A 13,239-nucleotide genomic window follows, 5' to 3' on the forward strand; every position below is an offset into this window, starting at 1 on the left:
CTTGCTTAGTATACAGAAAGGGGAAAATTAGGTAAATGCTGCTACAGTGGCATGTAAAACAGTATATCTAGAAAGAGTGATGGGTAGGTAGGAGCTGGAAAAAACAAAATTAAGTGTTAATAAAGATCAGCAGTAACTAGATGGGTGAGAGTTGAGAGAGTTTGGAGCTGAGTGATCAATAAATGCAAACATCAGAGTGCTGTGGTTTTTTGTGGTTGGTTTTTTTTTTTTCTTTTGTTGGTTGGTTTTGGTTTTTTTTTTTTTTTTTTTGGTTGTTTTTTGGTTTTTTTGGTAGACTCCTGGCATTCGAAATAACAAAAAGAAGAACCAGAGCTACTGGTGCAGAACATGAAACTGGATATTATAGGGATAATATCAATCTGCAAGAATAGTAATCATGGTTTTAACATGCTTTCAAGATTATGTATGGTTCAGATAGGGTAGATGGAGAAGGTGATAGGCTGTATTGTATGCAGTAGACTGTAAAGAAGAAAGCAGAGTAATACTGATAATGTAGGATTTGTTTCTGGTCATATTGATGTAGGGAAGAATGGTAAAAGAGGTCCCAGGGGAAGTACTGGGAAGTACAGCAGTGAGTCTGCTGTAATCCCTCATAGGATTGGATTCAGACAGAAACTTGAGGCTCGAAAATTATACTATTCCCAGTACCATTGGAGAGATAAATATTAGTATGAGAAATTTTAATTTTTCAGATACATCTTAGAGAACAAATGCTGCTAATATTTATCAGATCAAAAGATTTTGTCATGGTAGCATCATCACCTGTTGTTGGCACAGTTAGTGGATTATTGGTGCTATGACTTTTACAGGAAAACAAGCTCTTTAGGAACTTCCATCTCCCCACCTTTGGATGGGATGATCATGATATAAGCTTTGATCCATGAAGCAATATATTTAATGAAGTCAGTGCAGCCCTGAATGGTGTGGTTTGGGGTTGGTGGGCTTTTTTTTTTGATTGGTTGGGATGTTTTTTTAATTTCTTTTTCAGAGGCACTTGGGATACAAATTAATGATAGTATATGTAAAGGGGAAAATCCTCTAAGAAGAAACTTTAGCCTAACTTTATAAAGGCTGTTAGGTGAAAAAAGAAGCAAATTTACAAAAGAGAATTTATCAGCAGAGATTGCTGTGCCTATAAAATCAGTAGGGATGAAATAAGAACTGCCAAAAATCAGGCTGAATTAAACCTTAAAAGTGTTGCTAAGGAAATGGGTGACAGTTTCTCAAAATACAATTAGAGAGAAGGGAGGAGGTGGGGCCACTTAGTGTTGAGAATAGGGTTGTTAATGAGGATGCTCTTGTGGTCACAGAATTGAACCAGTCTTTGTTGTTTTAAGTAGAGTTGATCTTGGGAGCAAGGGCAGTATTGCTAATGGGCATGAACCCACCATAGGAGCAACCACACTGGACATTTCAAAGATCTTAGTTAGTGCAGGTAGGCTGGGCTGGGAAACAGGGTTGCCTGGGGAAGGGGGGTGCCTATTCCTGAGAGTGAAAGAACTGGTTCATGCAGTTACAGATCTGATAGAAGTTTTAATCTATCAAATAGGAGTGCTGTCATATGTTTGGAGAACAGGAAGTGGAATAAACCTATTGCTGGTGGGGAATGATCTGAGTAAATCAGACCTAACCTCCATTGCATGCTGGCACACAAATTTTAATTAAAGGCTTGGATAAAAATAAAGAATGTGATAAAAGGCAACACAAATCCATTAAAACTGGTTGTGCCTTATCAGTCTGTCTGTTTTTAAGATAACCAGTTTTCTTACCTTGGTAATGTGTGTTTTACATAGTGGGATGACATCTCTTACAATAGACAGGTTCTACAGCATCTGATGTGGTGCTGCAGAGGAAAGTACTAATGAGACTAGAGAAGATGCAGTTTAGTGCTGGAGATGTGAAACAGAGCTGATGTTGTTCTGGGCGATGTCTTTCAAAATAAAGATGAGGACAGGCTAGATCAGGTGCAAGAACATGCTTCTAGAGGTTGGGGAGTAGCCAGCCTGTCATGTGACAGAAGACTGGAACAGCTGCTCGTTTGGATGGTTAGAAAGGGAATACATGAGGAAGGTTAATTGTAAGGGAAAAATAAAATACGGCTAAGCCATAGGACAGTACTGGCACAAGAACAAAGGAAAGACAGAAATTGCTCAGGAATAGCATTAAGCTGGAGAACACAAATCCCAGATATTCTAGAACAGCCTTTTGGCTGGGGCAGTGTAGCTGTAAAACCCAGCTCTAAGATGCAGTGTGATAAATTTTATGAAAAGTTAAGATGATGTTGTATGATTGCAGTTGATCTGATTCTGTGTGTCAGGAGATCTTTTCCAGTCTTCATATTTCTGTAAATTTAAAATTATTCATAAATGTAAGCATCTGCAGGAACAAGGCCATGATTTTATAACAGTTACCTTACCTAACTTGTGTTACTGGAAATGCATGGGCATAGTAGGTTGCATGGTAATGTAGTTGGACTAATCCAGAAACAGAATTATGGAGTGTAGCGCCCTCTTATATTTGGCTAATATTTGTTGCAAGTCAGTGTGCAGTAGTAAACCAGCCCCTGTGGCCAGTCTTGCAGAAAATTCAGTAGTTTATTACTGGTCAGCAAAGTCCTGCTCTGTGAACCTTGGCACATATAAGTTTAAACCAAGCTTTTGTCATTTAATTACCTGAGGGACACAAGAAGTGTGATGCTTTTTTACCAAAGTATCACACGAATATCTTAGTGCTGGTTAAATCACAGTATTTAAGTTTTCATCAAAAACTTTAAAGCATGGGAGTTTTATTGGATCTGTAGTTAAAACAGCAGAGGAGCTTAGGTGATGCTCCCCTTCCTTGTTTTGTTTTGCCCATTTGATGGGTATTTATAGATAGGAAGATATCTGTACTAGGATTTGGAAATGTTTTATTCCCCTGAGGCCTGGTTGGAAATGACAAGAACTGGATTGTGAAATAAATGTAAGATTTTTAACTTAGTTAGGGATTTGGTTTTAAAACCTGGGGCAGTAATATGAAGTAGCAAAAACAGGCTGTGGAAAAGTCTTTGGGTTTGTATAAATTAATGCCTTTTCATAAAAATATTTTATTGGAGATACTAAATTGCTTGAGTGCATAGTAATGAGCTATGCAAAAGAATGAAGGGCGGGCACCTTTTGAACATGTAGTTACAGAAAAGAGAAGGAAATAAAAAAGTATTGGTCATTCAGAGGAAACCAGATTCTATCTGTGCCCCCAGGCAGGGTATGCAGGGAGTGCTGAGAGGTAGCCAAAAAGTCCTCTGGTGAGGAAGAAGGGGCATAATGGTGAGCCCCAGAAAGCTGTTTTGTGTCTCTTTGGGATGAAATAAGTTGGCCAAAAGGCAGAATGAGATGGAAGTTCATTGTGGGAGCCTCAACTTTTTTCCCCAGTGAAGAGATCTAGAAACATAGCTGCTTTCCCATTTATGGGCAACTAATTTCTTTGTCTGTGCAAATCTTCACACAGAAACAATGGCTATAGAGACTTTTATTTATTTAAGATGTAGAAAATGTCATGCTTTATACTCCCCAAATTGGTCATGCTCCTTTTGTAAGGAAGGAGGGCCCTGTGCCTCTAGGAAAGATGATGAGAGTGGGTGACAGCTGCTATGAGCACTCACCCAGCTCATAGCTGTCCTTTCCTGAGGCTCTCAGAGGGAAAGGGCAGTGGGAGCTGAGGATGAGCCAAGAGCTGTCCTGCTGAGCTGAGTGGGTCAGAAGGCTGTGGGTTAGGCACCCCTTACCTGAATGAGAAAGGTTTGCACATGCAAATTGTACTAGATAATGATCCACATATTTAACTCATGAAGAAAAGTAAATCTCAAGTTTAACTCTTTCTGTGAGGGAGGAAATTATGAGTGACAATAGAAAGGCAGCTGCCCTAGAGCTAGGCTGAGGGAGGCTGTTTAGTGGTGCACAGCAGCACTACAGAAAAGTTAAAGATTAGAAATGCAAAAACTACTTTATGTATTTAAAATGGTGTGTAGGGGGGAAATTTGGCTAGCTCTTCTTGGGTTTGATCGCTGTAGCATGTTTATTTTTGAAACCTCAGAGGGAGGGGTTTTATCCCTGCTATCCTTTAGAAGAAGGTGGGAATCTTTTGTGGGCTTAGGCTGTTAACTTCTTGAGAACCCAGGTTTGGTCCAGTGTCCACCCATCACTACAAAAATCTTGGTGTGGTTTTTTTGTAACGATGGGTGAAACCTCATGCAATTTTTTGTGCGAGGTCAGGCCCCCTCGGTCCTGCCCCTGGCCATGGTGTATCCTTTAAGAATCAGCAGCGGGCCCTCGGATGTCTGGTAACGTGGCTGGCATGTGAGGCTGCTGGGGTGTGAGCCTGCTGGCCAAGCAGCTCCCCATCTGTCCCTGTCGGTCAGGGAGCAGATTCCTCCCGGAGAGTGAGGAGGGTGAGCTTCCTAAAATGGGCACAACAACTGGCCCTGCCCAGTCTTGCCCCCTTCTCCCTGCTGCTCACCGTCCCATGTGACAGAGTTAATCCCCTCGCCGCCCCCAGTTTGACTGGAACAGCTGAGGGGGACAACCCACCGGCCCAAGGCTGGGGCAGTGGGGGCCATTCCAGGGCCCAGCTCCCCCCGCCAGCCTCGGTTCCGGCAGCTGTCCCTGCTTGCCTCAGCTAGGGAGGGAGGGAGGGAGAAGTGTTAAATGATATGGGCATCCGCTCCCTTGTGAAAGAGATCCCTTCAGTTTGAGATATTAGTGTGGATTCTCTCCTCTCCCTCCCTCCTTCCCTGACACCAAAGGGTTTTACTATGCTAATCCCAGCACCTGTCCCTGCAGAGGACAGCAAGAAGGGTATGGTGGTGGGGGAGGAACAGTCCCATATGTTCTTCCCTGTCCTGGATTGGGAGTGTTCCCTCTGACGCACCTAGAGCCCAGAACATATGCTCTTTTCAGATCCTAAATGCTGTTTGCTTCCTTCCATCCCTGGCAGCAGTGGCTGCGAAGATCCTGTGTCCCCCTCTCCCTGGCAGTTGCTCTGTTTGCTGCCCGGGAATCGCAGGACACTCCTCAGTCGAGGCTTGCAGGGCCGTTTTCAGTAGAGGATTTCTAATTTTAGGAGCCTCCACCGCCTATGGTTGAGCGCTGCCTTGCTGGATCCCAGAAGAGAGGGGCCGAGCTGTGCCGAGCCAGGCAGCTCCTTTTTATTTTCAGCTGAGCTAGTGTCAACCTGAGTGGCCCCAGAGGCCCGAGCCAAGCACTGCGCAGGGCTGCCAGAGTCCTTCCCACAAGGCTGAAAGACAGAGACTCGGATTTGAAGCTTCCAGTCCTGTGTCCATTTGGCCTTTAGCTGAAGGATCTTTGGCTATGTATGGTGTGTATTGTATGGATTACCAATACCCAGTCGTCCAGGTAAGCAAAAGGACAGTGGTGACTTTAGGAGTTTTGTTCTCTGTGTTGTTTGGACAAAACTGGAGCTTACGTGCTGGTTTTGTAGAAGGACACTGCTTCCAAGCTGGGCTTCTTGTGTCCCAGGCCTCTGCCCAGAGACTCTGCAGATGGCTTTGAATCTCCTGCACCTGAGTAGTACCATTTGATACTTTTTAACTCCAAGATTTGTCTTGTTTGAGACTTGTGTATTCTGCTTCATATTTCTTGCCTTTTTCTTTGATCATTTGTTTGTTTGTAGGGGATGTTGAACTGACAGCAGTGCTGTGCTCTGCAAACTGGCGTGTTGTTGTGTGTCTCACTGCATTGTTGGGGCACATGTGACCTGTATGTGTGACTGCAGCCTGTCCCCACAGGGATGCTGATCCACCCAGAGCAGCTCCTCACCTATTCTCCTCCTCCCTCCCCCAAAATCACCCACAAAACCTCCGCCACAATCTCATTTGTCTCATTTTTGCTTTTGGAGGTCCAGAGAGGATGTGTAGGGTGAAGGGAACGGGTGGGTTTGAGAGCAGCGCTTGGGGCTGGGCGCAGTCTGTATTGCAGCCTCTGCTGGGGGAGGGGGCTATATTTGGAGCACACGTGACATTTGCTGGCCAGTGTGTGGAGTCTTGGAGAAGACAGAGGCTGTGTGGGTCAGGCTCAAATACTTTTGGAGCCAAGTGAAAGATGATGTTCTCTAGGCAGTCCTTGGCTATTCAATGTCAGCACTCGATGTCCTTACAAGCACCACGTTTATCCAGAAAATGTGAAATGTAGACTAGCAATTCAAGATTATCTACTGTGAGATACATCAGATAGCCACTAAATAGTATTTTGTTAGGTTACCTTGTATCAGGGGTTTTATTACCCAAATGAATAGAATCCACCAGCAGAAGTGTGTCTTTTGGTTGTTGAGATTTCTTCCTGATAAATTGGTTCTTTGCACTTGAAACTCTCTTTTTCTTCCCTCTGGCCTTGGTCCAGCTGGCAGGTTTGCTCCATCTAAACTTGAGCCAGCACAGAAATGCAGGTAATGGGATGTTAAAATTGAAGGCTATGCTTGCTTTCCACCCTTAGTAGCAAAGGGTGGTAAATAATATAGCCAAAAAAAGAAAAAAGGACAACATATCCTGAAACTTTCTGAAAGCAGAGTGTTTGTGGACTCCTCCTCTTTGTAGTTCCATAATTTCTATGAGTGTTAAACTAACCCAAGCATTTAAGAGTGTACATGTAGACTACTTAGTCAAACTAGAGGTTAGTTCTTAATCTGTGCTCTCATCAGTGTGATTTCAGTGGCCTTGTCCTTTGGCCTGCTGCATAAACATCCTTCTCCAGCTTCTTTTCCATTAGGATTTAAATGGTAGGAGCTAACCAGAAACCATCATGTGCATCTCTGCAAACACAGAAGAGAATACAAAAGTGTCACAGACATGCTCAGGTGGGAGCAAGGAGCTTTGCCTGGCATGATGAGGATTATCAGCTGTGCCCTGGCACTGCAGAGACAGACTGGTTAAATTTGCCCATAGTTATTTCAAAATGTTACTTCTACAGCACAGTAACAAAGTTTTAATGCATATGTGCCCATGATGTATGAGAAACCATAAGAACTCATAAGTATTGGCATCTAGAGCTGTTCTGAATACATTGCTTTTTGAATAAATGCAGTAAGTAGGAAGGGGTGATCTCGTGGCTCTGAGCTGTGTGTTCTTCAGGCTTCCAGCCTTCAGCTCTGCTCATGCTTCTCTGTTCTTTTCAGCAGCAAGATTTGCAGTTTGGGTTTTGGTTTTTCTTGGTAGAGGTTGGCAAACTGTCATGGTAAATTCAGGAGTGGTTCCATGATTCTCACGCAGGAGAAGCTAAGTGGAGGTCCACCAAATTATTCTGCATGGCCGTGACACAACATTTGGACCCCCATGCCTCAGTGAGGAAAGATGAATTGCACAGATCCACCGATTTTTTGTAGGCCTTGTTCATTATCAGACTTTGCTCCTGAGCTCCAGTGAGACAGCAAAGATCTCAAGTGTCGCCACCTCTGGTCATGTTGCATGGTGTTTTTTTACGTTTTGAAACTCTGTAGCAGATATTCACTTCAGCTGGTTTTGCAGCAATGGGAACTCTTGCAGATTTGTGTTTCTTGTTGCCTGAACACATCTACTGAATATTGGGCGTTTTTTCTTGCTCAACAGGAGCAAAGGTGGATATATTCCAAGCATGGGGAAGGAGATGATTGGAGATTAAAGAGGGATACCAGGGATACCAGCAGCACATCACACTGAAGGGAATTCCCACTCTGCTGGCACATGAGCAAGGCAGATGTACCAACTAGGTGGTGGGAGGCAGTGCAAGGGAAGGTTCAGTGCATCGTTGGGCATCTCGTTTTCCTTAGAAGACTCTTTCTGATGGCATGTATTTCTGGAGGTACCTCAGGTGAAGGCCAGAATGGAGTAGAAATGGTGCTATTCTGGTTAACAGTAGTGGGATGATGTCTGGAAGGTCTACAGTGCTACAACCCTAGATCTGGGACAAGAAGGTGCTACCTCATGGCACAGACAAGACCGAGTGAACCCAACAGTTAAAGTGCTTAAGTGGAGAGAATGAGAAGATTATCCTGAGTGATTTGCAGAGGTCTGATGAATGAGATGCACAATGCTGAAACCCGGTGCTTTGTTGTGTCAAAGGTTTAAGGAGGTCACTGTGTTTTTTGCCGTTTTTAAATGGAATTTACACTTGACCTAGAACTGTGCTCCAGAATCTCAGGTTTGTAATGGGGAGAGGGGAGAGAGAAACCAAATCCCCTACTTTCCCTGGTTTTGCAACACTGCATGTAAATATTGTAACTTGCAAGTTACCAGAGAGGATGAGATAACACAGAAGAACGTGGACTCTGACTCAGAGACTTGTAGGCTGCAGCCATGGAGGCTGGCTCCCTCCCAGAGGATCCCACACCACGGTTTGGTTGTGTTGGGTGGCTGGCCCATGACTCTCTGCCTCCATGTGCTAGTAGCATGTAAGGGTTTCTGGTGTCTTGGTCTCCTGCTTTTCACAACAGAGGAGAGACTGGCTTGTGACACATGCTCCTGCTGGCCTGCTGAATGAGGAGAGAAAGGGCAAGGGGAGAAAAGAAGGGAGGGAGCCAGAGGTCAGTTTGCAGCGAGTGAAATTGGGAAACTAAAAAGCATCGTGGTCAGCGTGGGCTGCTTGGAGAGCAGTACTGTAGCAGAAGCCCGTGAAGCAAAACCACTGGGCTTTTTTTTTTTTTCCCCATGTAAATTATAACTGGGCATATTCATGCAAAGAACACATGGGGATTCAAGGTGTTACTGCACTGTAATTTAGCAAAAAAAAGCAGCTAAAGCCTTGGGAGTCTCTTGAGTACCAGGTGTCAAGAAGAGATACATCAGAAGCACAACTTGCCTGAGCTGGTTTTATCTCTGCGTCATGAGCACTGGAGCATCAGTACAGTCTTCTTGTCTAACTGTGGGATTGGCAGACCCCCGCTCAGCCCTGTCTGTGGGTTTCCATGGGTGCAATGTTGGGAAAAATCAATCTGAGCATCTCAGATCCCGTCTGGCAAATGGGGTAGCAGTGTATCACTCTGTTTTACGGGGTCGCTGAGAGAACAGATGCTGTCAACCGTGGCGTGCTCAGGTGCTCAGGGCCAGATGCTTGCTGAAGATAAATGGGAGGGGAAAAAAGCAAGCTGGGAAGGAGTCCAGCGGTCTCCAGGTTTTATGATGATAGAAATGCAGATCCTGGCACGGATACTGCTTCCGGTTCAGCCAACACACCGTGTAACCCACGCGTTCTCCCTTTTGTGGCAGAAGGGAGGTCTGTGCAAAACTGACAGCTATCTCTCCAGCATCCTCCAGCCGGGAGATGCTTTCTCCCGCCTGCTGAGGTGCAGGCGGGGGAGGCTTGGGGCGCTGGGAATGGTAGGTGCGGAGGAGCTCGGGCCGGGCCGTGAGGTTCTGCCGGCCGGGACCGGCGCTGCACGGGGCCCGCCACCTTCGCTTTTGTTTCCAGCTCGCGTTTGCGCCTTCGCTGAGCCTCCCGGTTCCCGGGAAGCAGTGGGGAGTCCCGGCGGGCAGGCGAGGGAGCGCCTGGCTGGGGCGGGGGCTGGCCGGGCCGTGCCGAGCCCAGCCGGGCGGGGCGGGGCGGGGCGCGGCGGGGGCGGCCCCGGCTCGCATTAATTACCTTCGGCATTCGGGGCGGTGCTTCCCGCAGCCATCTGGCTGAGCCGGGGGGGCGGCAGGGGGGGGAGGGAGGGAGGGGGAAGAAGGGGAGGAACACGGGAGAAGAAAGAGAGGAAAAAGGGCTCGGGGAGCACCGCGCCGGCGAGGCAGCGCAGCGCAGGCAGCCGCCGCCGCCCGCCTCCACGGGGCTGCTGCTTTTTTATTTCGTTTTATTTTTTTCTCTTTTTTGTAAATTTTCCCTCTTCCGTGCGGCCGGCCTCCCCCATTTTGGTTTATGGAGAAAAAGAAAATGGTAACTCAGGTAAGGGTGGCGGGAGGGCCGGGCTCCGGCGGCTGCCCGCCCGGCTTTGTCTGGGCGGGGAGCAGGGCGCCCGGCGCGGTGCGGAGCGGTGCGGGAGGGAGCCCCGCCGCGCTGGGCACCCGCGGTGGGAGCTTTGGGGAAGGGGTTCCTGCGGTCCCCCTGCCCGGAGCAGCCTCGCAGTGCCCTCTAGAGAGAGCGGTGCGCGAGGGGCACGGCTTGCCCCTGCTTCGAGTTAGGCTAAACCCGCCTTTGAACGGCCGATCCCGAAGGTGTACGGCTTCCCCGGCGCTTCTCCATCCGGCTGCCGGTCACCGCGGGGGCCGGGAAGCCCTTGTAGGTAGCTGTAGGCGTGGGGCTGCCCGTGTCTTCTCGGGGGAAAGCGGCTGACGTTTCCTGAGGAGCGCGCCCAGCTGCCAGGGCCATCGCGCATCCACCGCAAAGGGTTTTCGTCGGACAGTGCTCGCCTTTTAAGGCTACTGTATGCTTTTGGATTTTGAATTTTTTTTTTTTTTTCCTGGCATGGCATATGCAACTCGCCACCGGAGGGAGCGGGCAAAGGGAGGGAGGAGTAGGAAAGCGGCATCGTGGAGCTGGAATCCTTTGGAGTTAGGCATTATATAATGTCCCCGCAGTGCCTTGCAGAGCTGGAAACCTTTGGGGGATATTCCCAAAGGGGGTGGAGGGAAGGACTCTCAGAAGGAACTTTTCTTCAAATCTGGGTTTCACAAGTGCTTTTTTTCTGTAAAGCTTTGCAGGTCTTCAGAATAGATGCATACTGCCTTTTTGGCTTTCCTTAACTCTGGCTGAAGCCCCCTTCACTAGCTGCTGCTGAGATCCTGCATGTCCCACTACAAGGGGCATCTCTTTCACTGGTGCCTAACTCAGAATGAATCTGCTGTGAGAAGTAGCACCCACTTTGACCCTTTCCCTCTCTCCTCTCGCATTGATTGTCAGCGGCTGCAAAATAGGTCTCTGTCACTCTAAAGGTATCTTCCCAGGCTCCCAAGCCCCACCTTCTGCTTCTGCTGTTTAGTCCCTTCCATTAGAGAGTCCTTTTTATCTGGACCAAGGCTTTCTGTTCTGAGACAGACGAGCTCTGCAGAAATCTCGTGGGGCTTTCTGTACCTATATTTAGTTTAGCAAGCGATGCTGGAAAGCTGTGTCTCCGCAGTCAGCGTCCATTTGTGTTTTGCTGTGTGCTGAGTGTGCCTGGTCAGATGGAGGTGTGTGCCCTTAAGCTGCAGGTGTGCACATTTCAGAGAGTTGTTCTGCACAGTCTTGTGTTAAAATGTGCTTTCAGCCACAGCCGTCATGCTTGGAGCCCATGTCTGTGCAGTGCAGTCACCAGGACCCAGGCTTGGGGATGTGCAGAGCTGGGAAGGATGAGATTCTACTGGAGTACTGGCTGAAACAGGGGAGGGTATAAACTCATTTAAAGGTTTAGGATATCCTAATGGACTCCAGGGAAATCTGTCTTCCACAGAAACTCTTAATTTATTGACGTGGGGAAGGAGGTATCAAGACTGTGTGTTATTGTACTATTTGACCTTGAATTACGATTGTCTTAAGAGTATGTGCTATTTAGTATAGGTTTTCAGGATTTGCATTGTGTATTTACATGCTGTGATGCTGGAGAAGATGCATATTAAAAAAACAGTAGGAGAGGAGAACTCGGACTGTGTTTCAGTTGGGGTTCCAGATGAACGATGGGTAGCCCTTGTACACAGAGTTGAGGAAGACAGCACAGGTGAATTCGGCTCTAGCAGAGTGCTGCCTTCTCTCAGGGGAATCATATGGCTGCTAGTCTGGTCCTTAGCAGTCACTGCAGGTTTGGCCAAGTGTGGGGCTGAAGGAGCGTGGCACATTCAAGACAATATCCCCAGCCACATTATTCTTATTCGGCAGTTTTGTTTGAAGCAGTGGAGTGCCATTACATAAACCTGTGAACTTGCTTCCTTGGGGCTCTGTCTCATTTATGAAAAGTAAATATTGTTGGTATGTTAAGCTGGTAATTGCCACTGAATGAATTCAGCATTGCTACAATCTTGCTCTGTTTCGTTCAGTCTCTAGAAAACATTGCCTACCTGGTCTGAGCTCTCTTGCGTTGTAAGGAGCAAGCTTGCTGTCTTCCTTGGAGATCTGGGAGATGAGCTTCTTTCTGCATAGGCATGACAAGCTGATAGAACAGAATAAATAAGAGTGTGTGGAGTGGCAAGACTAGAAACAGCGATGGAAAGAAATGGGAGATGCTGGAAAGTAGAAATATGCTTGAAAAAGAGGAACCAAAAATTGCTAATGAGAGTAAGAGCTCAGATTCATTAACAGATAGTACCTTAGCCTTATCCCCATAATCCTAAATCAGTGAAAATGAGTGTTAAACGAGGCCCAGTACATTATGTACTAATTGCAGATAAAAGAGAGAGTCTTCTGTGGATGGGCATTATATGCTAAAAGGCTTTTTCTCTGTGTGGTGCATGCTGAGGTTGCTGGCTTGTGTGGAGCACAAAGCCCTCCCTTTCTTGGACAGCCCAGTGCCGTGCTGGCGTTTTCCTCCAAATCTGTTTCCCATCAGGGCTGGGAGAGGGGGAAGGTGTCGAGCATCTCAGAGAGTGGGGAGGGAGCTGCTGCCTCCTTAAGGGGTCCCCCCAGTCCATGTGGCAGCCGGCAGTGCTGAGTGTGTGTGTGTGTGTCTTTGTAATGAATCCCCCCGCCATTGTCTGCTCCCCTCCCTGCTCTCAGCGATGGAACCTTTCACCTGGGCTGCTGCCCGCTGGCGGGCCTTCTTCCAAGATAGGAGGAGGAAGGGCTGCTTGTGGTAATTAAAGCCAGACCTTGGAGAACTGCTATTTTCTGACCTCAGCACCCCTTTTTCCTTCTTTATCTGTCTTGAGTTCCCAGCTTTTGATGTGGGTGTAAGCAGAAACATCAGAAAGTCTGCTTTTGTGCAGCTGTAGAATCACCAGTCTCCATTTTGTGGCACCATTTGAAGCATCTTTGCTGCCCTGCCTGCCAGCATGCCCCCTCTTGTTCCCCCCAGCACCCCTTGGAGGCTCCAGCCAGTGCCGTTTATCTTGGCACGTGTTTGACTTGCTACACTCTGCCCAGGGCTCAGGGAGGTGATGGCGTTTGTGGCTTTGAGACTAATTTATGTCCTTGTTAAAATGAACCAGCAAGCAGTCTCATTTTTTCCAGAGGTTTTCTTCCCTTTCCCTTCCCCCTTCTATAACCCTTTCCCTCCCAGACCCTGTGTGTAGCTGTGAGACAACTTGTGCAGCCAGAAGTTGCTTGCTTAGTCAGTGATTTGTTTTTTTAAATT

General features: G+C 47.2%; 1 protein-coding gene across 10 annotated transcripts in view; it reads left to right on the forward strand.

Annotated features, from left to right (window-relative positions):
• RBFOX2 (RNA binding fox-1 homolog 2) overlaps positions 1 to 13,239 on the forward strand; it is a 171,198-nt gene that overhangs the window by 74,824 nt on the left and 83,135 nt on the right. Inside the window, exon 1 of one of the 10 annotated variants that reach the window (XM_036400719.2) lies at positions 5,010 to 5,411. The exons of 7 other annotated variants lie outside the window; for them this stretch is intronic. In XM_036400719.2, coding sequence (XP_036256612.1) covers positions 5,367 to 5,411 — 45 coding nt within the window. In that variant the 5' untranslated portion in view covers positions 5,010 to 5,366. Of the gene's footprint in view, positions 1 to 5,009; positions 5,412 to 9,307; positions 9,362 to 9,746; positions 9,924 to 13,239 lie in introns of those variants that run through there. 2 more of the 10 variants (XM_054514878.1, XM_036400720.2) reach the window with 2 other exon arrangements.

Source organism: Molothrus ater, chromosome 5 (genome assembly GCF_012460135.2).
Source record: "Molothrus ater isolate BHLD 08-10-18 breed brown headed cowbird chromosome 5, BPBGC_Mater_1.1, whole genome shotgun sequence".
Taxonomy (NCBI): Eukaryota; Metazoa; Chordata; class Aves; order Passeriformes; family Icteridae; genus Molothrus; species Molothrus ater.